The 24,744-nt window shown below is 40.5% G+C and overlaps 1 protein-coding gene and 1 long non-coding RNA gene across 17 annotated transcripts in view; one reads left to right on the top strand and one right to left on the bottom strand.

Annotated features, from left to right (window-relative positions):
* The window catches only part of ATF7IP (activating transcription factor 7 interacting protein), a 69,044-nt gene that overhangs the window by 5,381 nt on the left and 38,919 nt on the right, over positions 1–24,744 (bottom strand). For 9 of the 16 annotated variants that reach the window (XR_014502309.1, XM_083400289.1, XM_083400290.1 and 6 more), the window contains exons 3-14: positions 19,054–19,134; positions 16,909–17,054; positions 15,473–15,610; positions 14,290–14,355; positions 13,296–13,369; positions 12,315–12,403; positions 10,050–10,700; positions 9,736–9,821; positions 6,562–6,631; positions 4,133–4,288; positions 3,405–3,590; positions 375–487 (exon numbers count right to left, since the gene is read on the bottom strand). Coding sequence is in view for 12 of the 16 variants with exons in the window: in XM_083400289.1 (XP_083256415.1) it covers positions 375–487; positions 3,405–3,590; positions 4,133–4,288; positions 6,562–6,631; positions 9,736–9,821; positions 10,050–10,700; positions 12,315–12,403; positions 13,296–13,369; positions 14,290–14,355; positions 15,473–15,610; positions 16,909–17,054; positions 19,054–19,134 (1,856 nt within the window). In the remaining 4 variants the exon portion in view is untranslated. The remainder of the gene's footprint in view (positions 1–374; positions 488–3,404; positions 3,591–4,132; positions 4,289–6,561; positions 6,632–9,735; positions 9,822–10,049; positions 10,701–12,314; positions 12,404–13,295; positions 13,370–14,289; positions 14,356–15,472; positions 15,611–16,908; positions 17,055–19,053; positions 19,135–24,744) is intronic. The other 7 variants (XR_014502306.1, XR_014502307.1, XR_014502308.1 and 4 more) reach the window with 1 other exon arrangement.
* LOC310658455 lies at positions 20,368–21,511 on the top strand. Its single transcript, XR_014502334.1, has 2 exons — positions 20,368–20,711; positions 21,010–21,511. It is a non-coding gene; the product is annotated as an uncharacterized lncRNA (long non-coding RNA).

The raw sequence follows: 24,744 nt of genomic DNA, 5'->3' as shown, positions 1-24,744 counted from the left end.
CTTGCTCCAGCTACCGATTATTATAGTTGCCCCTTTCTGTGCTACTTCAAGCTTTACAATATCCTTTTTAGGATACATGAACCAAAAATGTACACAGTATTCCTAGTGTGTGGTTTCACAATAATGGAGTATACATACTTTCTTTTTAAATTTATTTTTTATTGTTTTATAATAGTTTCCCACCTAGAACTCTTTTGAGAAAGGTAGGATAATTTTAAATAAATGAATGAGTGAGTGAGTGAATGTAAGACAAGTAGGGACTGTCCAGCTGTGCAAGTCCCCAATTGCTAACAGATACTGCTAAAAAACAATATGACATGGGAGATAAACTCTTCTCCAAACATTCATCTCAACAACTGGACACGGGTGCTTACTGAATGCACTTGAGCTGGCCGATGGTGAACTGTGAGTTGAGGTCCTCCAGATCCCAAGGTTAGCCCATTGTTTACAACATACGCAGTTGTCTGAGGCACTCGTACTGTCACACCTAGAGCGATACACAAAGGCACAATATGTTAAAGAAGTTAATAATATAATGATACATTGTGACGAATTTAGGTCATTTATTTGCTTAACACTGCAAACTATCACAAAAAATATTTGGCAGACACAAAAAAGATAGTATTAAAGCTTGCCATAACTATACTTTCTTTTACACGTACAGAGGATGTTATAAATCATGCTCCCTGCTGTGGAAGTGCCATGGTCTGATCACTACGTTCTGAAAGCCAAGATTGACTTCCCGCTCCTCCCCGGCTCAGGTGGCGAACCTATTTGGGCTCGTCCGCGAAAACTGATGGATCCTGATAGATTCCGAGAAGCCTTGCGGAACCCTGCTCCTCCTGGCGACTCATTAGATGACCTTGTTGAGGACTGGAATAACTGGCTCTTGGCAGCCATTGATGAGATCGCGCCTAAGCGCCCTCTGCGACCCCGTCGAAACCGGGCCCCTTGGTTTACTGAGGAGCTCCGGAAAATGAAGCGGGATCTCAGACGGCTAGAGCGAGTATGGCGACGGACTCGTGACAGAGCCTCAAGAACATCTTATAGGACGCTTATGAAAGCCTATGAGATGGCTATGAAAGCTGCTAAGAAATCTTACTTTGCAGCTTCCACTGCATCCGCTAGCTCTCGCCCGGCACTTTTTAGAATAATTAGAATAATTTAGAATAATTATTAGAATAATAATTAACGTCCTTAGTTAAATTTTGGACAACCAAATTTAAGCACAAATTCAACCCACAGCTGTGAGGCATTCGCGAGCTTTTTTTGCGGAGAAAGTCCTGTTGCTCCGCCGTGACCTCCCTGCCAATTTAGATACAGTGACTGAACTGGAGGCCCCTCGACTGACTTCAGGTCCAGTGTTGGACCATTTCGATCGGATACTCCCTACTGATGTGGATAAATTCCTCCAAGTTGGTAGGCCCACCACCTGCCTCCTTGATCCATGCCCGTCTTGGCTGATTAGGGAGTGTCCAGATGTTGCGCGGACCCCCCTGGTTGAAATTATCAGTTTGTCCCTTGACACAGGGACATTCCCAGGGGAACTGAAGGAAGCAGTGGTGTGTCCACTCTTAAAGAAAACTTCATCAGATCCCTTAGACCTATCCAATTACCGCCCAGTTTCAAATCTTCCATACCTGGGTAAGGTAATTGAGAGAGCGGTTGCTGAACAGCTTGGTAGGTTTCTGGAGGAAACATCGGCATTAGATCCATTTCAGTCCGGTTTCCATCCTAGTTTTGGGACGGAGACGGCTCTGGTTGCCCTAACAGATGATCTCCGTAGACAACTGGATCGAGGCGGGTCAGGACTGCTAATCCTTTTAGATTTGTCAGCAGCCTTTGACATGGTCGATCATGATCTTCTGGACCACCACCTCGCAGACGTGGGGATACAGGGCTTAGCCCGTAACTGGTTGTGCTCTTTTATCTCTGGTCGGGGACAGAGGGTGGCACTAGGGAGGGAAATGTCGTGGCGCCACTCCTTGGTGTGTGGAGTGCCGCAGGGCGCAATTCTCTCCCCGATGCTTTTTAACATCTTTATGCGCCCCCTTGCCCAGATTATCCGGAGCTTTGGGCTGGGCTGTCACCAATATGCTGATGACACTCAGCTCTATCTGCTGATGGATGGCTACACCGACTCGGCCCCGAACACACTGACCAGATGCTTGGAAGCTGTGGCTGGATGGTTTCGTGGGAGCCGATTGAAACGAAATCCTTCGAAGACAGAGGTCCTATGGCTAGGTCGGGATGGCATGGGGATGAGGGACCAACTCCCTTCTCTTGTGGGGGCCCAATTAGTGCCATTGCCTTCCGTTAAGAGTTTGGGTGTAATCCTTGATGCCTCCCTTTCCATGGAGGCGCAAGTTACAGCAACAGCCAAGGCGACATTTTTCCACCTTCGCTGCATCAAGCAGTTGGTCCCTTACCTTTCCCGCCCCGACCTGGCCAGAGTGATCCATGCGACGGTCATCTCCAGGCTTGACTACTGTAATTCGCTCTACGCAGGGCTGCCCTTGAAGCTGTCCCAGAAACTCCAGCGGGTACAGAATGCTGCAGCGAGGCTCCTCACGGGGTCTCTGCCATGGGAGCCTATTCACCCAGTGCTTTTCAACCTGCACTGGCTCCCAGTGGAGTACAGGGTCAGATTTAAGATGCTGCTTTTGACCTTTAAAGTCCTTCACGGCCTAGGACCCTCGTACCTACGGGACCACCTCTACTGGTATGCCCCACAGAGAGCCTCAAGGTCCATAAATAACAACACCCTAGTGATCCCAGGCCCTAAGGAAGTTAGACTGGCTTCAACCAGAGCCAGGGCCTTTTCAACTCTGGCTCCGGCCTGGTGGAACGCTCTGCCTCATGAGACCAGGGCCCTTCAGGATCTGATTTCTTTCCGCAGGGCCTGTAAGACAGAGTTGTTCCGCCTGGCCTTTGGCTTGGAGACAATTTGATTCCCTCCCTCCCTCTCTTTTTTCTTTTCCTTCTCCTCCTGCGATGAGGCTACATTTTAATATTTTAATGTTCCATTATTTTAATGTTGTATTTTATTTTTGTTTTTAAGTTGTAATCATTCATCTTGTTTTTATTATTGCTTGTAAGCCACTCTGAGCCCGGCCTTGGCTGGGGAGGGCGGGGTATAAATTATATACATATATATATATATATATATATATATATATATATATATATATATATATATTATTAAAAACATAGTCAAATATCATATACACCCTAAAGTCCAATCTCAAAATGCTTTGAATACGTATGTTTGCACCTAGCTTTCTGGGCAAGATTTCTGCTGCAATATATTTGTCTAATTATAACAAAATTGGCATCTCCTTTTGAACCAAGGTACAGCTGCACATCTGCTAAAATATAAACCTTTCTCTGACAGATGAGCTTACCAGAGTTTTGTGGGTTGACCTGCCTTAAACTAGGGCTCTGCATGACTGTGGTTCGCACAGGATTCTGTCCTGATGATGTAGGAAGAGTAGTATACACTACTTGATGATTAGCAGGGGCTCTTGGTATTGGGAGCTTGGCAGGAGTCTGAGTCACTGGACGATGGGTTACATTCACAGTTGTCTGGGCTAGAAGCAAAATTGTAATCAAAAGAGTATAAAATGCTCTCAGCCTAGAAAGCATATGCTGCACAAAACCAAAGCATACAAATCAAGCAATTTCTCATAGTTCATTGACACTTAAATTTTAGTAATGTGATTTACCGAATAAAGAAAAGATTAAAAAGGTAGCTTTCAAAATTACTGAATAACTACAGTAAAAAAATAATTTGTAAAACCCAACTGGATTCTTCAGAACATGGATCAGTCTGGTACATGCACACAAATGTCTTTCTCGCCTATAATTTTCTGAACCTCAGTCTGTAAGTTCACCATCACTTTGGTGATTAATGGATGTAAGCTCTTCAGAGCTAAGCAGGCATTCTCATAGTAGTTCCCTCTAGGTTAGCGATATTTTATTGCATTATCCCCTCTGGGCATCATTTAAGTGTAAAAAAATAACATTTTCTATAGCCGCCTGCAAATACTGCATCCAAGAGGCAATTCACTGTTCTGGAATCTCTCTCCTTCCATACTGAACTATTTCCTTTCCCTAGGCTATGCAGTCTTACCTGTGGGGAGAACATGTATGGTCGTCTGCGACAGGCCAGTTGTTGGCATGCCTGCTTGTTGGAGAGGGCTTGTCTGTACTGGCTGCAGAGGACGAGCTAAAGACTGGGTTGACAGGCTCAATGCAGGTATAGATTGGTTCTGCTTCTTGCCACCTGCTTAGGAAAGGGGGGGGGGAATCAATGTGCAATTATAAACAGAAACAAGCAGATGAAAAACTGCTGAAAAATTTGCTGAAGTGGCAGTCAGTTGCAACACAGATTCTCCTTTCAGGAACATCAATTAAAGGATCTCACCTGTACAGTTCACAGCTTCATTTTAAATGCTCAAATTGGGGCCAACAACCAAAATATTGTAACCTAACTGGGCTTTGAAGGGATAGATATAATACCTACCCCACTATCTGTCCCCTGCTCCTCTAAGGATAGATTAACGAACAGACTGGGGTTAAAACTTATTAAGTTTTGTATTGCCCATACAAATGGACTGAATAACTTTCCTGGTGACGATGAGTTTACTTTTATCTCATCAATGGGTCATAGTGTAGTATTGTATCTGTTCTCTAAATCTACACTCTGATGTTAACTTTTCTTCTATTGGCCCGAAAGCAAGATGAGCACTGCAACCCCATAGTTGCCTTTGATTGGACTTAACCGTCCAGGGGTCCTGTACCTTTACTTATTGGGGTCCATACAGAAAGTGACCACTCCTCCTTACTTCTGACTATGCAATGCGACCCAGCAAATAACCCTCGTAACTCAGATCAGGCCTTTCATAGCATTCTGAAAAGGATTAGACGATCCCTGCAATTTGAGGGGGTGGTCGCCAAATTCCTGGACTCAGACAAAATATTGCATTTGAGAGCAACCCTTACTAACTCGCATTCTATTAACTTAGTAATAACAACATTTGGATGACTGTGTATGATTTTATGATTTTACTACTTTAACTTATGCCAATAAAGGCTAGCAGTAGTAGTAGCTTCATTTTATAAGGTTTCAGAATGTCTTTGAATGGCAGCAATGACCACAGTTCAAGAATATTACACTAGTCAAGTATCTGGATGAAATTTCTGAAATCCTCAAGACATTGTGTCAACTGCCTTATTTAGAATAATATAGGATGTAGCAAGATACACTGGCAGCAAATTCCACATTTAATTAAACATAATTATGCCAGCCAATTTCAATGGGAGTAAATGTACATGACTGTAGGCTCATAGCTCCATTATGCACGTGTTTAAGGGATTATTGGGTACTGCTCTACAAGGTCCTCTTGTTTATTTACATCTTCTAAACCAGGAATGGGAAACCTCCAGCCTGTAGGCCAAACATGACCTTCCAGGGGTTCAAATGTGGCCTGCAAAGCTGTTTTCTCCAAACCATGCCTGTCTCACACCTGAATCCACTATGTCTGCACATTTCATCCAATACAAAAATGGAAGATAGTATCTTGTTTGCTATTTTCCACTGTGAGTGAGGGTAGGGGGCACAAAGCCAGCTTGGACTAGAATAGCATGAATATACAGTGGTGCCTCGCAAGACGAAAAGAATCCGTTCCATGAGTCTTTTCATCTTGCGTTTTTTTCGTCTTGTGAAGCAAGCCCATTAGCGGATTAGCGCTATTAGCGCTATTGACAGTTTAAGGGCTATTAACGCCTATTAAAGGCTTAAGGGGTTAGCGGTTTTGCTGCTAAAATGCTATTAGCAGCTTAGCGCTTCAGAAAAAGGGGTTTTGGAGCGAAAAAAACCCTCAAAAATTTTCGTCAATTTTCCTCTTGCGAAGCAAGCCCATAGGGAAATTCGTCTTGCGAAGCGCCTCTGCAAACGGAAAACCCTTTCGTCTTGCGGGTTTTCCGTCTTGCGAGGCATTCGTCTTGCGGGGCACCACTGTATTCACATAATGTATGGCTAATCAATCACGAGTTTATTAACTGTAGGCACAAAGAGACAATATAAGGACTAGCACAATATTATGACTAGAATCAGCTACAAACTACAACATTAAGACATCTAATTTAAGAATGGATGAACATAGGTTTTCAGCAGCAAATGTGCTTAACTCAAGTCATGAAGATAGAAGTATTGAAACATATAAGAACAAATATCTAAACACTAAGTTCAGATGGTGGGAACAATCCAATACACTCATGGAAAACACATTCAAATAGGACGGTAGGATATCTATCAAAACTTGAACGTACTTTAATGATGTAAGGACACACTGCACAAATATATTACTAATACCTACATCAGAATCACTGCCTAGAACACTGGATGGCATTTTAAGTTTAAAACTTCAATAGTGCCGTCTGACAGAATCTTTTGACTTGGCAAATATTTATCATCTTTGGCAGTTAACATTTACCAAAAAGCAGGAGATGTCCAGTTAGTCAAAGTCCATCATGATTCATGCATATCTTCTGGCTTACCTTGAGAAGAGCCATCATCTTCATCATCCAGTGTGAGATCAATTACTCCACTGCCTGTGGCCTTCCCACTCTGGAAGACAAATATTTGTTTGTTTGTTTGTCCATTCCCTTTCCAACAAAGTGTTAAAAGTAGCATACAATAAAATCTAAAATCATCACAAGAAAACATAAAACGAACTCAATAAATCCCAGCAAATGCCTTGAAAAATCTAAAGGGTTTTATCTGACAGTTGAAACTATAGAAATAAGCAGACAATTTAAGGAAGTCCTTTACTTTTCCAAAGACATCACTAAGGTAGTTTGTTCTACATATACAGAGGATCACATAAATCTAAAGCAGAGTAATGGAAGAGAGATTGTGTGGCAGCTTATGGGACTCCAAGTTCTTTAAGAAGGAAGGAAAAAATATGATACACACCCACATTTACCAAACTGTTTTTTTTTTTTTAATGTTTAAATATTATAGAATGTTAGCATATACTACAAAAGGAACATCAAAATGTTGGTCATAGGAGTTGTGGATGGAAAGGTGCTGCAGTCTCTTCCTGGAAGCATGTTAATGCACTGTGTTTGGGAGAGGTAGATTTGGTTCTATAATGTCCTTCAAGGGCACTTGTGTGCAACATTACAACTGATGACTGAAGGTTGTCATGATGGAATGAGGGTTGCCAGGATGGAGTGGGAGTGGCTGCTGGTGTCTTACTATCTCATTTCTACTGCCAGGCAAGATGCAAAAAAATTGATTATTAAAATAAATTGTAAATACCAAATTTTACTAAAATAATATCAATACTAAATTATTTGAATATAAGCACCTCAGTTCTACAGGTAATCTGTAGATTGAGAGTGCTTTCAGATAGGCAAATTCAATTTGGTTCTATTTTATAGGATTTTTAAAAATGCATTTATTAGCATGGAAGTTCATCTGTGTTGGCCAGACTACTAAATCTTTATTCAAATAAACACTGCCTGCCCACTATACAATTATAATCCTTGAACTTTGTTGTTTCTCTAACTGCTATGGATAATGATTCAGATGCTATCTGAGGCTATTAAAGTAAGTATAAAACACAGATAAAGGACAGAACTTTTGAAATATTCTATTTACTCTCCACTTAGTCAAATGCTTTTTCAGCATCTAAAATAAAGTGAGCTTTCTTTTATATTATGCATGTTTATTAGGTCCCATACTTTCCAACTACTAGTACTTACTAATACTACTAAGTATTAGTCTTATTGATGTTGATTAACTGGAGACCTGGTTCAGCTCAATATGGTTCTTTCAAGGCAGACATTTAGCTTGGCCAATGACCAGTAACTGCTTCATTCTGTCTCACTTTGCCTATATATACAAGTATCAGGAAAAGAAAATATTAATGAAAAGGGCTGTAAATCTTTCATCTACGTGAGATAATGCAGACTAGTAACTTCATTTCTAGTACTTGTCCAATGGTATAGAGGGCTGGATACTCAGCTCACATATCTTACTTGCTTTAACCCATATATACCCACCCACTCAACTTGATATGTGGAACTGGCAGTTTTATAACTGTCACACGATGTCTGTTCTGCACTTGTGAGCAACCAATCTTTCACTGTGGTAGAATGTACACACTTGAACTGCCTGCCTATTGGCATTAGTTAGGTACATTTGTTCTGCCGCTTCTGGTGCCCGATAAAAAAAATTGTTTATGGAAGCCTGCGCAGACATGTTTTAATATTAGTACAAAGGTGGCTTCCGGTTCCAGTCTGAATAGATGCAGCTCCCGTGACTGGGGAGATTGTTGGCGAAGGAAAAACAAGGATGCTTGAGGGTAATTATCCTTGCAAATTCCTCCTAGGATAAGGGGGAATGAGCTTCACTCGCAGTTCGTCTTGGTACCTGGCTCTCGCTCTGGCATGGATTGCGGGAAGCAGGGAGGCGCTGAGTGCAAAAGCACTTTGCCTGCTGAAAACTCTCTGCCATTAAAAAACAGAGGTTCTCCTGTTAATTAGTTTAATTGGACTAAAGTACAGGCACATGCTAGAAAAGATGAGATCATAAACTGCAGAACATAAACAACTGCAAAGACTTTAAAGTTTGAATTTGAGATTTACTGAATCATTTGCAGTTCAACAAACCACTCTTCTTCCCAGGCTGAGAGGGGAAATGGTGAAAACGGGTTATTTACTGGGATAGTAATTTCTGCAGCTGCTGTTAAAGTTGCAAAACAACGAAGCACGGGACGGAGCAATGGATACATTTTTGAAACAACAATGGAATATCAGCTTCGCCCAAGGCAATAACCGGTGGAAAGAAAGACATAACATCTTACCGGGACAGAAAGAAACACTGCAGACAGAATAATTGCCACACACAGAAAGGACAAGGATATAGTTTGAGTTCCTCACTTGTAGTTTTAAAATGTTAAATTAAGATCTTTTCTGTTCTAAAGAAAATGCCTTTGCAGATATTTTTTAATCTCTGCATCTGTTAGGTGTCACAGCCTAAAGTGAGGCAACTTTGCCATCGTAAAGGTAAAAGGACCCCTGACCATTAGGTCCAGTCGTGGCCGACTCTGGGGATGCGGCGCTCATCTCGCTTTATTGGCCGAGAGAACCGGCGTACAGCTTCCGGGTCATGTGGCGAACCAGAGCAGCGCACGGAAACCTCTGTATCCATAGTCTCCTTTTAATGCCTTTTTTCTCTCCTTTTAATGCTGTCCTTATATTTGTTGTTAATTTTTACAGTCAATAACAAGAGTTAACTTTTTAACTTGCGGGAGTCTCTTGTTCTTCCATATAAACACACATTTGCCTCTTCTCATAATTTAGGGTACATATACAAGCAGTGACCATTTCACACAGGGGTTCCATTCCCGACCCCCATGCATGTAGGTGGAGCACACATAAGGTTTATGTTCAATTGTGTTAGGGCTTTTCAAGCTTTAGATAAAGATCTGTGTTCCTTCACAGATGAAGTCATTTTGGCATGTAAGTGGTAAATAAAATAAATATAATCTTGTATATCAACTACTTGTCACATACTGGTATAATTTTTTTAGTAACATTAATTTTCTGCTAGCATTTTGAAAAACAAAATCTGTATTTGCTAAAAATGTAACAACGTCCAAGTTGATTTACTGAATGAGGAAGAAACTGAAACCATATAAAGAAAAATAAAAACCAACTTACCTGTGCAGCTGTCTCAGGTCCTTTTTTGTTTGCTGAAATATCTGCTGGTGGCAGCGAAGGCAGTAGCAACCTGGATGTTTGACTCTCTGAAGGAGGCGAGAAACCACATTTCATTGGCTATTAAGCAATGTACTTTATAACACATACACTTAGTTTAACAGCAATCATTGCAAACACTTAACTGTCAATCATATATGGTGAACTGAGTACTAAATATGGAACTCTGAAAGTTCAGATTTATTTCAAAATCAACATGTTCCCCCGTACACCAGTTTTCTACCCTAGTGCAAGTGCAGTGGACATATAAAACTTACCAACTCTAGGTGTTGCTGCAGTGCTTGCTTCAGAAGGAGTTGTACTGCTGAAGGCTGACAGAGGTATCTTCATCTGTATGGAATTCCTATTGATGGGAGGAGTATACACCCCTGATGTGCTTACAGTAGCCAAAGTAGTCCTTGCGGCTTGTGCAACAGGATGTGCTGTTGATACAGCCTGCACAGCTAGAGTTGTCCCTATAGAACACCCAACACCGGCTGAAGAGTTCCTCTGAATGTTAGAGCTGGGCACAGATGAGCTGCTTGGTTTTATTGAATTAGCCGATGACAGAGACAATGGAGTTTTGGTCAAGTTGCCAACATTAGATTGACTTTGTACAGGTATAAATTCCACGTTGCCAGATTGCTGGTTAGTAACCAAAGTACCAGTATGGCCTTGCAGGATCTGAGGCTGGGAGGACATTGCAACAGGTACATGCAGTATTACTGGCAAAGACTGCAATGAAACAGACATTGGCTGTGCGCTTCCACCAGCCACTTGACTCGTGCCGACTACTGTTGCTGTGTTGGCCGCAGGTAGAACAGAAGTTGACAAGGAGCCAGAAGTCAATGGTGCAGAGGTGACAGGAGTCTGTGGTTTGGGATGTCCACTGACGGCTGTCTGTGGAGTACTAAGAGGGGTAGCAGACACTACAAAATAGTAAAAAGATAATTGTTTTAAAAATCTATGCCAATTGAACTACTTCCATCAATAAAGTAGAATATATCAACTTGATATCTGAGGTCAAGATGGACTGAAGAAGCCTGTACAGGACTGGGAACAGGAATCATGATTATAGAGAACATTCTTTGGAATTCACTCTTTAAAACATGTTGTAATGGCGTGTGCTAATTTGAACCTTTTTCTGTGGTTTATTTCTGTAGATCATGGCACCAGTAAAGTTGTCATAACTTGATATAAAATATACCCTTCAATTAACTATTTTAACCTTGGTACAAGGTGTACAAGGTGTACAGTGACTCTGTCCCTGTGCTTCCCTTGAAATATTATCGGCCAACAGCATTCCTTAGAAGCCACTGGAAACAGAGTAAGACTAGCATTCTATATATTACAACACAGAGGTGTATGTCAAATGTTTTCTTTGAATTTGTACTCTATTTGAATATTTTCTATGGGTCTAGGTTTGGTAAAGACTGGCTGTTTCCATCTATAGGTGTGTCCTCAAAAGCTAATCTGATCACAAAGTTTCTGATGCAAGAGCTGTCTGTTGCATCCGTACCTGCGTTGACTTAGATGTTTTATTGGTTTCAGAATATCTGAAGAAGTGTGCATGCACATGAAAGCTTATACCAAGAACAAACTTTGTTGGTCTCTAAGGTGCTACTAGACATTTTTTATATATATTTGGTTTCAGAATTGATATGGAAAATGCTCTTATGTAAACATCTATTGTAGTACTTTGGATGAGTACTATTTAATTACACCCGAGGATGCTGACAAGAGCAGACAAGTTTCTAACAGAAATCTTAAGTTGCAACCCTTGTTTTCCTTGGCTTCTAATGGGCTAGTTGGCATACACTGAACCTCTTAGTCAGCATGAAGCTTAATGCATCCTTCTTGGAGGATACCAGAAGAGAGATGTAAGGGGTGCAACTGTGGATTTTCCAGCGGTTTTCAACAGTACAGTATTCTTCTGGGTTGGAAATTGAGGTGTGTGTGTGCTGTGTTGTGGTGGTTCTGCTTCTTTTCTTGACAGAAGGTTATGGGGAGTGGTGCTAGAATAGTATTCTCCCTCAAAGTTCTGTTTTTTCTTCTTTGCTTTGAAACATCTACATGAAACAACTGATAAAAGTTAATCTGAAGTATGGGGCTCTGTGTCATCAGAATGCTTATGGCATGTAGTTCTTTCATTTATTTCAGATGAGATGGTGGCATCCTTAAATGCACTATTGATATCAGGACTGATTTATGAAAGGAGAGGCCAGGGGAGGGAACGAAAGAGAACACAGGAGAGCAGAAGTGTCCCGCACTAAGCAGAAAAGCTGAGAGCAAACACTTTTCATTTCTGTGTTCATTACAGCTCTTGAATAATAAAAAGTGATCTGTGTGAATAGTGAATAGATGTTGTTTCTATAACAAGACATCATATAGTGCCACCACTGAGTTAAAAAAAGGAGAGCAACATCTGCTGCTGCTTTTGATACTCATAACTTTCATCTGAAAGATTTATACTAAGGCACTTTTCTTGGATAAAGAAGGGGGGAGGGGTTAAATACATATCTGAGACGTGAGAAACATTCTACCTGTATTCACAGGGGACTGTAAAGTATTTGATGTGGTATCTCCTACATTTCTCTTGGACTCCAGCATTTGTCTCACTGTTCCAGCATTTCTGTGGAATAAAGATTCTTGTTAGCTGTTAGGTGAAGCAAAGAGCAGTACAGGGGAAAGCTATTTTTGAAATTTGAAGTAATTTATCTCTATCCATTTATTCAGCAGTATCTCACATCACTAGTTCCATTGTATATGTGTAGGAGTGTAATAAGCCACCCAGAGTGGCTGGGACAACTCAGTCAGATGGATGGGGTATAAATTATTATTATTATTATTATTATTATTATTATTATTATTAAGCTTAATTCCTGAAAAATTGAGAACCAAAACTATTATTGGCTCTAATTTTATACAGGTATGTTAATTTTTGATGACTGCGTGAGAACTGATAATAACATTCATATTTTTAACAGTAGAAGAGAACAGGGCACAACTACCTAGTTCACATGTCATTATACACCATAGTGAAAAACAAACTATGGTTTAATGTAAACTAGCAGCATGTTCAGTGGTTCTTGCTCTGTCTCTGTGCTGCTGGCCTGTTATGAACCTCGACTTGTGGTTTGTCTCCCTCAAACAAACCACGGTAGTAAGACAAGAACAGATCTAAAGATATGCTCATGGTTTACTTGGAAAGAAATGAGCTTGGATTTGGATGTCATGAAAAGTCAGATACTGGCTTGTTTCCCAGCAGAGGTGCAGCAACAGGGAAGAAGTGGAACAACAACATGTGCACAGGGTGCACTAGCATACAGATTGTTCACATTAAACCAAACTTTGTTTTTAATTATGGTTAAATATGATGTGTGAACTGGGCTAGTATATAACAGGAAAACTAGTCCATCAGCCAAGATATATTGTATTTTTATGCAAATGTGTCATTCCAAGTACATAAGGCAAGTTCCACAAGTCCACAATATGAGTGTAACAGTTATATTCTCAAAGCTTACCGATACGCCACGCTGTTGATATTGCCTGTATCGCCCACTGCTTTTCCTGGGGAATGGGGTGTGTTTTGTAAATTCTAAAAAGTAACGCAAACCAAGGTGAGACCTATGTCCTCAAAGTCACACAGCATACATGATATACTTTTTTACTGTCAGGACTCCAAAATTATTAAGTTGCTTTGTGAGCACTTCATTATACACTTGACTCACAACTTGCATATATTTAACTTGCACAATCGCAGCTTTATGTTATTGATGGCTGGCCAACTGAAATTACACAAATTAAACACACACAAGGGCCACCCAAGATCTTATGAGAGCCTCCCAAGCACGTATGAGAACTTCCCAGAGCATCCTTCTCTGCCAAATCCAGAGTCCCACTACTCCCACCAGACAAGGCTGAAAAATTGGGTGGAGGGGTGCTTGGGGAGGATAAAATGCCTCTTTGCTGAGTAAGTGCCCTGGTTGGTGCAGTGAAGAGGCCTAAACTGGGGCAGTTTGCTGTCACATGGCAGAAGTAGGAGAGTTCAGGATCTCACAGATCCTGTTCTGGCTCTGCCCCCTCAATACCCCATTTCTGGGGTTTCTGCTGGTGACACTTCCGATTTCCCATTTGGAAGGGGGCATTAGGGATCTCATTGCCATCTCAACCAACACCCCTCCAGAGCAGATTGGGTGTTAAATAACAGAACAAGTCCAATCACAGACTATATTTTTGGATCTCATTGACATTCAACTTCTGCCATCCAGTTTTCTGCTTTATATACCTGCTAACGAAGATTTTACTTCATGCATCTAGTGAAGTGGGCTTGAGCCCATAAAACTGAATAAATTTATTAATCTTTATTTTTCCTTCCAACTTCAAGAAGAAAACTGTGGCCTTTTGAGTTCCTCACTGTGAGCTATGGTCATTTCAATGAAGTCCAATCTGATTACAACCAAGGTAATTTTTGATCTAAACAGTAATCAGAAACATGATAAAAATATCTGTCCTTACTTCTTGTCTTTTCTTTGAATCCTCTCTGGCTGCTCCAAAACGTCTAGTTAATCTTGCAATTTTAGCCTTAAAAAAAAAAGAGAGAGAAATATGACAGAGAAATCAGATACAATCTCAAAAAGTATTTTAGTTTAATTCAATTTTGCTTTGATGGTTAGTCGTATCAACAAATGAGGTCAAAATAATAAAAATAAAATAAATACAATTCCTCATTTCCAGTGATTATGTATCCAATTTATCAGGAGCCTGGGTGCACAGGGTGTCAAGCGATGCTTACCAGGCTGGTGGATGGGGCAAGGCAGGAGCACTGGTGGAATCAATCTGGTGCTTCCACCATTGTATCTGCGCCACCTCAAACTCACCCTCACTCTGCACTGCTCTGGTATGCAGTGGTAATACTGCTGTTGGGTAGCCTGCTCTGAGGCAGAGTCCCACCTACCTGGCCATTCCTAGCCCCAACCTTCACAATCACTGAGATTTTGTCAGACAGGATGCTAGTGCTCCCAGGGGAAACTTGAAAATGATAAATTAATTCTGATTCTAGTGTCTCAATTTGTCCCTTCATCAAACAAACAAACCCAATATTTATTGGAAAGTTATTTTTCAAGTCTATTGGCAGGGCCTTCAATTTCACATCAAATGCAAGGCTCTCGGACATCCAGGATGACAGTTCATGTAGGGAAGCTAAGTAAAGCTAACTAACCCAAAGATGGGCAGTAACTAAGTCATTTAAGTAACAAATGGTCCCCTCATTTAAATGAGTTTACTGATAAGTTTGACTAACTCTGAATATCAACAGAGTACTATTTTTTTCCATTTTGTTATAATATTATTTCCAAATGATTTATCTGCACAACTAACTGCCCTTTTCCATTTGCTTCTATAATTGCTGCCCAAGAGCCAGACCCTTCCCTTCCGTGAGAGTGGTTAAGCTGTAGCTCCTCATTAAACACAGCTTAACAAGCATTTCCTAAAACAACCTTTTCTTTTGCCAAAAGCTAGCATTAAACTGATATGTAGATTTTATTTCAACACAAAAGATAAAACAAACACAAAACCAAAAAAGAGTACCAGTATCTGACGGAAAAATTACACACACCAACAGGAGCCTTACTTTTTAATGTTGAAAAAATATCTTTTGAAAAACAATGCCACAAAGTCTTAAACAGATCTGCATATGTACCTGTAATTCGGTAAGGACAGTTTTATGTCTCTTGCTACATTCAATCTTATCTACTCTGGTTTTCAGATCTGCTAGATTTTTATCAAACACAGCACACTGCAGTGCATTGAACTTTTCTTCTAGCAACCGCTGGATGACCTACGAAAACACATGAAAATGCTAATATTAACATTTTATATACCGTACAATTAGCACATATGTCACTCAGCATTACATAACTCTTTATTAGGTTATCTAATTAAACTGTATTTTAGTATTTAAACAAAACTTAAGATCAATAATTGGGTTTTTGCTTGTTGATCATGTAGTTTCATTAAACATGTCTATGAAAAATCTTTTTTGGATCTCAATGTTTGCAAGCAAGTGAAATCATTCTCTGCATTCCTCTTTGAATCCACACCCTTAATGGTTTTAGAGGAAGAGTCACACTTGTTAGTTTGTCGTGTCTAAAATGCCAACTATGTCCCATATTTATTTGTAGACTGTGTTCTTTACAACATGTATTTGAAAAGGGATTTCCTCTTATAGTTTAGAGCACAAAATCTACAACCTATTTAAGGGTAGCTATTTGTATATAACATAGAAAGTTACAGATAGACAACAACTTCCATTGTCTTTCCAGCACTCACTAAAGACTTTCCTCTCCCAACAAGCCATTTAAGTGGATATATTTATCCCAGTTTTGACCACAATGTCAATGAAACTGTATTTATACATTTTTATTGTTATTTTGATTATTATTTTTGGGTGCATTATACAAATCACCTTTTCTGATTTGCATATAAACAAGCATCCACAGGGCAGCACTACATGTAGCATACAACTTAGAGAACCCTCCAGATGTTGCTGGACAACAACACTCATCATTCCTAAGCCACAAGCCATACTATCAGTCTAGTCTGAGACTTTCCTAATCTCACATGTTAAGGATTATATTCCATGAGGGTCTTGATACGATACAGCAAGATCCTACTTAAGCCATTTTAAGAGATGTTTGGTATACGCTCTTAATTAGTAAATTAAAAAGTCAGATCAGTGGTGTTCTTAGGACTAAAGACTTAACCAGCATTCTTTGCAAAAAAACAACAACCGCCCCCACAACAACCAACAGGCGGTCAGCCAGTAACTGGCCAGTGGTCCACAGACTACTCTGTGTTCACCGCAGATATAAGGAGCTAAAGAGGAAGAATGTATTTCCTGGTCTGACTGTTGCCAAACTAAATATGAAATATTGGTCTACTCCAGTATTAAATATTTCTATCTGATGGGATCAATGGGAACTTAATAACAATACAATAGTTTCCTTTCACTCAATTCACCATAACACAAATATTCTGATCTTCAAGACAAAATGTTTGCAAGTTGATGCTGGTGGAAAAGAAGTGTTTGAAATCAAAAGGCCAAATGTCTGCAAGATAAGCGGGAATCAACTCTACCTTTTCTAGTTTCTGGTTAATATCTCCTCTGGTTGTAATTTTTACTTCAAATTCTGCTTCATATTCTTCATCCGTATGTCGACGGCGTTTAGAATGGACATTGTCCATATCCTCTGATTTGGAACGCTTTCTTCTTGATGCCTCACCTAGAAGGATACAGCACACTCTTCAAGGAACTCTACTGACCACCAATATATTCTTCATTCAAGACAAATAACTTGAAAAATAAATATTCATCTGGTTCTCTCACTGCGAGAAGCAAAGTTACAGGAAACCAGGTGGAGGGCCTTCTCAGTAGTGGTGCCCTCCCTATGGATGCCCTTCCTCCAGATGTCAAGGAGATAAAATAATTACACAACTTTTACAGAAAACATCTGAAGGGATTTCTGTACCAGGAGGTTTTTAACACTTGATATTTTTATTATGTTTTTAGATATGCTGCAAGCTGCCCAGAGTGCCTGGGGAAACCCAACAAGATGGGTGGGTTATAAATTATAGAATTGTTGTTGTTGTTATCAGTTTAAAAGGAATACAAAATGCATGGCATAATAACTTTCACTTATTTTACTGCACTGTTGACTCAGTGGTCCCACCTCATCAATTACTGCCAACACTATGTCACATATACTCATGAGGACTTGAATATGTTGTTCTGAGGTCTGTTGTAGCCCAGAGATTCTGTAACAAAGTGGCAGTTGAAGTTTTTCTTTTAGAAGTTTTAGGTGCAGAGATTCCAAATGACCAGAAGGGACTATTTATGTATGCTACTACAGCTGCCCACATTTTGTTAGCTCAGAGATGGAAAGAAAATACAATACCAACCAAGGAAGAATGGCAGAAAAAACTAATGGACTAGGCCGAAATAGCAAAACTGACTGGAAGAATTAGGGACCAGGAAGAATCAAATTTTAATAAGGTATTGGAAAGTACATAATGTAGCTGAGAAATTATTGAAAACAATTAAAATCATTAGTAGGATTGATATTGGGACGCGGGTGGCGCTGTGGGTTAAACCACAGAGCCTAGGACTTGCCGATCAGAAGGTTGGTGGTTTGAATACCCGCGACGGGGTGAGCTCCCGTTGCTTGGTCCCAGCTCCTGCCAACCTAGCAGTTCGAAAGCACGTCAAAGTGCAAGTAGATAAATAGGTACCACTCTGGCGGGAAGGTAAACGGCGTTTCCGTGCGCTGCTCTGGTTCACCAGAAGCGGCTTAGTTATGCTGGCCACATGACCTGGAAGCTGTACACCGGCTCCCTCGGCCAATAAAGCGAGATGGGCGCCGCAACCCCAGAGTCGGCCACGACTGGACCTAATGGGGTCCCTTTACCCTTTACTAGGATTGATATAATACTTGTAGGCAGTGCTTTTTTTCTTTAAAAAATGTTTAGATGTACTCTCATTTTGACTCAAGAAAATCACCATTTTATAGTTCAACTTGGGAGAAATACAGTAAAAGTACAAAGATTCACAAAATGTTTAGGAGTATGCATCCCCCCATGTCCCCCCAGAGAAAAAGCACTGTTTGTAGGTAAAAGCTGAAGTATGGACTATTTAAAGATTGGTAAAATTTGAGTAACAGAGGAGATACAGGAGAAAGGCGTTGGCATAATGATCCACAAAAGGGGCGAGGGAAGTCAAAGAGGATTTATTGATTCGATCTTAATTCCTTTCTTTGTTGTTTGCAAACTTGAAAATACAAAATAAACTCTTTTTTAAAAGAGGAGAAAATGAGAAGGGCTGCTCCATTCTCTTTTAACAGTTTGCGGGATATAAGGGTGGGGAGATATATCACAAGGGTAAAAACTCTGCTCCCCTTCACCATACAGGGATGTTTCAGGAAGAAGGAACAAAAAAAGACTACCTTTTAGCTTTTCTCACTCATCTGCTATATAGCCGTGAACCTTCTAGTACTGTAACACACAGCAAAGCATGGCTAGATGGGGAAAACAAAGTGTGAATAGCACTATAAAGCTCCTGTTTCAAGATGGCTGGCGAGAAGCGTTCCTGTTAAGACGGTTGGAATATATGCAAACTTTTCAGTGAAGATATTATGGATGTACACAACGTCCAACAGTGTCTGAATACAGGAATGCAGCAATTCAATTCCTTGAAGCAAAACTATTTCTCATCTTTGCCATACATACCTTTTTCTGGTGGTCTCTCTTCCTCCTTGTCATGCTCCTTTTCTTCTACTTTTTCCAGTTCTTTTTCATCATCTTTGCCTTCTGCGAGAAAGATAAACCACTTTACCTTATTGAACAAAGCCTGACCAATTATGTGTTGAAAAAGATGTTCACAGCTAGTTATGTAAGTTACTTTCTTATGTGTACAGCTAAACACACAGAAAAAAATAACCTGAAATTTTAGTTTAAAAAAACCCCATACACCATTACGTAGTTACTGTGGGAATTAGACTTTACAGAGTTATGCAAAAGAGAGTCCAGGCCATTTCACCCTTTTCCCTCCTATAAAAACTAAAAAACTCTCTTTTAAAGTTTAAATAAGTAACTTTTACTCAGTGTACTTCCACTTGTTAAATATACAAGGGAGGAAAGTGTAACTTACATTACCAATACATATTACATTGATTTGTATCTAAGACAAAACTATAACAGACTAACTCCGAGGCAGACAGCAGCACAACAGTCCAGCTGCTCTCACACAAAATACTGCTACTGACTGACATTACTGTACCAACTGACATAACTGTCTCAGGCATATGACATCACAGAGTTCTACAGTCCTTGAGAGAAGTAACCCTTTAGCTAACATTCTGGATGCTTTCATCCCACAGTTACATCAACCAGTAATACCTTAGTATTACTCCTCGAGCAAGTAAATCACAATGTTTTCTAAACATTTAAAACCTCATTCTACTATTTAATCAATATGCAAGCACTCACTGCTAAGCACTAATGTTATTGCCACATTTATTTTCTCAAGTTTCAGGTCTCTTCCTAAAAACTTTTAGTTTCAGCAAGATGGGATTCCAGTATCACTTACAGAAGTGACAGGGATTTATGAAATTTATTATTTAACAAAGTTTATATAGCACTTGTTAAAAGAATAACTCACTTCTAAGCAGTTTACGAAACACTGAAATTTGTAATAAAAAAGTTTAAATTGGGTGTTTTCAAAGCATTCAAAATATAATAAAAATCAATTGTAACTAAAAAGAAATAAAACACATGAAACATAGGTAAAAGTAAAGATACCCACATCTTTGACATGGAGCATACCGTATTTTTCGCTCTATAGGACGCACTTTTTCCCTCCCAAAAATATGGGGAAGTGTTTGTGTGTGTCCTATGGAGCGAATGCAGGCTCCTTGGCTTCAGCAAAAGGAACCTGAAGCCTCCGGAGCGCAGCGGGAGGTCCTGCTGCGGGAGGTCCCGCTGCACTCCAGAGGCTTCGGGTTCCTTTTGCTGAAGCTGGGAAAGCAAGACTCTCCTGGCTTCAGCAGAGAGGGAGAGCTGCGCAGCGCCCCTTCAGCCAAGCGGGAGGAGAAATGGAAGGGGCTCTGTTTCTTCTGCTGCTTCGCTGAAGGGGTGATGAGCAGAGAGGGGGAGTTTTCCCCCCCTTGTTCTCTCCCTCTAAAACAAGGTGCGTCCTAGAGAGCGAAAAATAAGGTATCTGGAGAGGCTTCAGGAGATTGATCTTTAAGCACTCCCTAACTGTGAATTTTCTCCTTAGGGGAGTGCAACCCCATCCAGGGCAGGCAATTGACCACCTTCTTGGACCAGGAACCACCAGGATTCAAACTCAGCTTGTTGTCTCTCATCTGTCCCACCACTGTGGCCAGGTAATGAATCCAGGGCCTGCACAGCCTCTCTGGATTCAGATGTTATAGGGAATTAAGCACTAACAACATCTTGCCCCCAAAAATATTAATGACTACTCCCAGGAGCACCCATAGTGTAACCACCACAAGGCCAGAGTGTGCTGCTTTCTGGATTTGGTCCCATAGAGAAGACCAGAACCACTGTAACACAATGTCCCCAATTTCCATTCTATGGAGCTGTTCTAGGATAATATCATGGCCAATGACATCAAAAGCCACAGAGAGATCGTAAGTTATCATAGCTTATTTCATAATGCAGGTTAATTGTTGGACTGGGACCAATCAGAGGGAGTATATCTTCACTGTTTACAACAGAAATTCAAAGTGCTGCTGCTTCCTTTAAAATCTCCTGATTCCAGGCAAACTTTCAGAACTACCACCTCTGTATCAGTGCATCCGAACACTGAGGTAGCAGTCAGAGGCCCACCTTCAGGTGCCTCCACTATCAACAGTGAAGCAAGAGCAGAATTTTTAAAGGCAGATGGTGACTGGGAAAAGGGCATTCTCAGCTGCGGCACCTTATTTATGGAATTCTTTTCCCTCAAGAGGCATTTTTTTCATGCCAGGTAGCGACTTCTGATTTTCTCAGAAGCTTGACTGTAAATACTATAGGAGTCTTAGTGTTGCCAGTTTTATCTGTTAAACTTTTAAACAGTAAATGTTTTTCTGTGTTTGGCTTTTATTGTTATGAGCCTCCTTGAGAATGTTTGCATTGATAGGCAGCATAGAAATCATCTGAATAATTAATGTGTAGGACTTGGGAACAAATGTTTATGTGTAATTGAGGTATTAAGATCTCTCTCATCACGACCAGTTTGTTAGCTGGTTACAGAGTAGCTTATCTTATTTTTTGCACTATTCCACCTTTCCCCAAAGGACTTCAAGGTGGCATGCATAGTTATGGCCCTTCCTCACAACAAACTTATGAGGTAGGTTAGTCTGAGAGGCAGGGACTTGGCCCAAGTTCACCCAAAGAACTTAACAGCTGAGTGAGGATTTGAATCCTAATCTCTCAGGCCCTAGTCCAAATCACCAACCACCCCACCAACCTCATGAAGGTGTATGGGCCAATTATGATTGCCCACACACTAACAAAGAGTGGTTTCTTATCTGCTATTAGTTCTAAGGGTGCAATCCAGCAGAATACATGGATTTTGAACAGTGTGATGAAGCCAAATTGCTCAATTCTAGAGACTGTGATGAGTTTCCTGAAAAGAATGATCTAGATTCACTTCAATCCGATTTCTGTCCTTGTTTTGAAACTAAAATGGCAAACCGACAGGGAGAGTACAGACATCTTAATCCCCAGGAATTTTCAGTGGCTTTTGATATTACTGGCTATAGCTGCAGAGGTCAATTTCATCCTCCAGTCTGTAAAACATTTACATGAAATGTCTGGCGAGGTCACCATTATCCAGAGATTTGGGCTGAGGGATCATCAGTATGCTGATCATATCCAGTTCTGGCATCAGATTCTAGGGAGACATCTGTGTTCCTGCAGATTTGGTATTCACACTATATATTTATTACATTTCCATTCCCCTTTTCCTCCCAAAGGAGCCCAGTTCGATATATACTAGATTGAATCTAGAGCCAAGAAGTGAGTGAGGCAAACTTCCAGGGGAGGAACATGGTAGATTGAACATCTTTTGTCAGCAGGCTGCTGATGGAGATATTATTTGGCGAAAAATGATAGCCAAACATGATTCTTTGCTAAAGAATTCACTCCGGGGGGGCAGTGAATAGAGGACTAATCCCTGATGTTCTGAAAGAAGTTTTCTGTGTCAGGAGAACAAGAAGCTGTCAGCTCCTTGGAACCCTGAAAAGGTTAAGTGAATTATGAGTGGAGGAATCAACATCATGCCCCAAAGCCATAAGATCCTGGTGGGTATGGGGTCTGCAAAAGCCTCTATTTCTTAATTATTTCGGAGAGGGTTATAATTTATGACTCAGAGATTTCACCATCTGCCAGCTGAAATTTACATTCAATATGTGAGCTGCTTTCTGGCTTCAAGAAGGGAAGGGAGGTTGCTCATTAAAGGCCTGAAGGCAGAACAAAAGCCTGCTCTAATTGTTTAAAAGAACAAGGGAGTTCTGAATGCTATTTCCCCCCTCTTCTTTTGACCAAAGTGTTGCCTAGAAAGCAAAAGTAACTCTGCCACTTGATCCTTCCTTCATGGGAAAGGAATGTGTTTACTTTAATGAGAGATAAGGCTATGAAGATTTCAAGGTGGAGTCCAGAGATGTAATACATTTCAATTTCACCATCTGTTCTCTCCAACTCTACCATTTCAACCTCATGTTCTGCCGTTCATTTATTATTATTGTTTATTAAATCTGTATATTTATTTTATACTTACTAAATGATTATTTTAAAAAGTTTTATTTATTAAAATAAAAAAAGTGAGGCAGTCAACAACCCTGGTTCTAGATCAATTTCAGGATTCCTCAATGCCAGCTAAGCACCTCTTGAAAGAATGGAAGTCTCTTAACAAGGCAGAACCTATACAGGTCACAGCAGTCCTTAAATATGCTTGCAGAGTTTTTGGAAAATATAAATTAGTCCTTTTGTAAAAAAAAGTTTTATGTAAGAACTATTTTGATAAGGTAGTCAAGTACCATATCCATCAATACTGTTAGAATTCCTGCTCCGTGATTGCAGTCATGGGATTGTTGTCTATCACATGACGGTGTATGTTTTACTCCACAGTGTGGGAAGTGACAGAGACAGGATTTTGTATTACTGTGTTCCGTGAAGTGGGACTATTGTCCTTTGCTCTTTTCCTCTTTGCTGTCTGATGCTAGAGAGAGGGGGAGCCATGTTGCAGTGCTCCGTGTGTGTTTATATGTAAATAAAGTAGATTAGCCAAAATGCTGAGTTGTGGAGTTCTGTTATGCAAACTGCGAACACTCTGCAGATCCCTAGGTGTGCCAACGTCTGATGGCATCAGTCGCTGTCATGTTTGGGCAGAAGAAAGCTTTTGAAGCTCCCGATCGACTAGGAGGGAGAGAACATGCCAGTCGGGCATGTCTCTCTGCCAGGGTCCTACTCGAGTGTAGGACAAGCTCCTGACAAATACATATGACAATGAAATGTGAAAAAAACACAGTGAAGTCAACATGCTTTCATGTATGATCTTACATGAATTATCAAATTCACTTAGTAGGTTTTTATGGTGAATCTTGGTTATGTAGAGTGTGGATGTTTTAGTGTTTTCCGCAGGCATGGCCAAACTTGGCCCTCCAGCTGTTTTGGGACTACAACTCCCATAATCACTAGCTAATAGGACCATTGGTTAGGGATGATGGGAACTGTAGTCCCAAAACAGCTGGAGGGCCAAGTTTGGCCATGCCTAGTGTTGACTGCAAGGTTTTTTGAATGCTAATGGCTACTTTTGAGAGAAGGGGGAAATATTGAGTATAATTTGAATTGACTGTCCATAATAGGTCCTGGCAAGTGACTGTGAATGAGAAGTTACATCAACCCAATTAGGCAATGGAGGAAGACAGTATATTATGGGGCTCAGGTAAGGAGGAGGAGCAGCACAGTCATGGGCCATGTCCATTCAAAATCTTTTTTCAGTGGACGCTGGATACAGTATTTCTAGTATCAGCAAGTACATATATCTAAATTATTTATGGAGACACTACAAACCTGGCTAGATAGTGCAAGGTGGGGCAATTTTAGACCAATCAGCTCCAGCAGAAAATAAGTGTACAGGTGTAGTCTATAGGGATTTTATCCTTTCAGCCATGTATCCCCTATGAAGTTTAACCAACTGTGACTTCATGCACTTTGCACTAGGTGCTAAGGAGGGCCTGGAAAATCTGTTAGCATACTGCCTGTTTTGATGTCTAGCAAACTCTAAATGTATACAAAGAAGTGTGCATCTTGTGTGAAAGTCTTTTCCAAAGCAGTAGTTCTGAGAAACATCTACATCCACAGCAACACACTGAAGCATTTAGCTTAGTATTTGATAGTTGCCATAGAACT

This window comes from Podarcis tiliguerta, assembly GCF_965153285.1.
Source record: "Podarcis tiliguerta genome assembly, chromosome: 10".
Taxonomy (NCBI): domain Eukaryota; kingdom Metazoa; phylum Chordata; class Lepidosauria; order Squamata; family Lacertidae; genus Podarcis; species Podarcis tiliguerta.
This window is presented reverse-complemented; position numbering and strand designations above follow the sequence as displayed.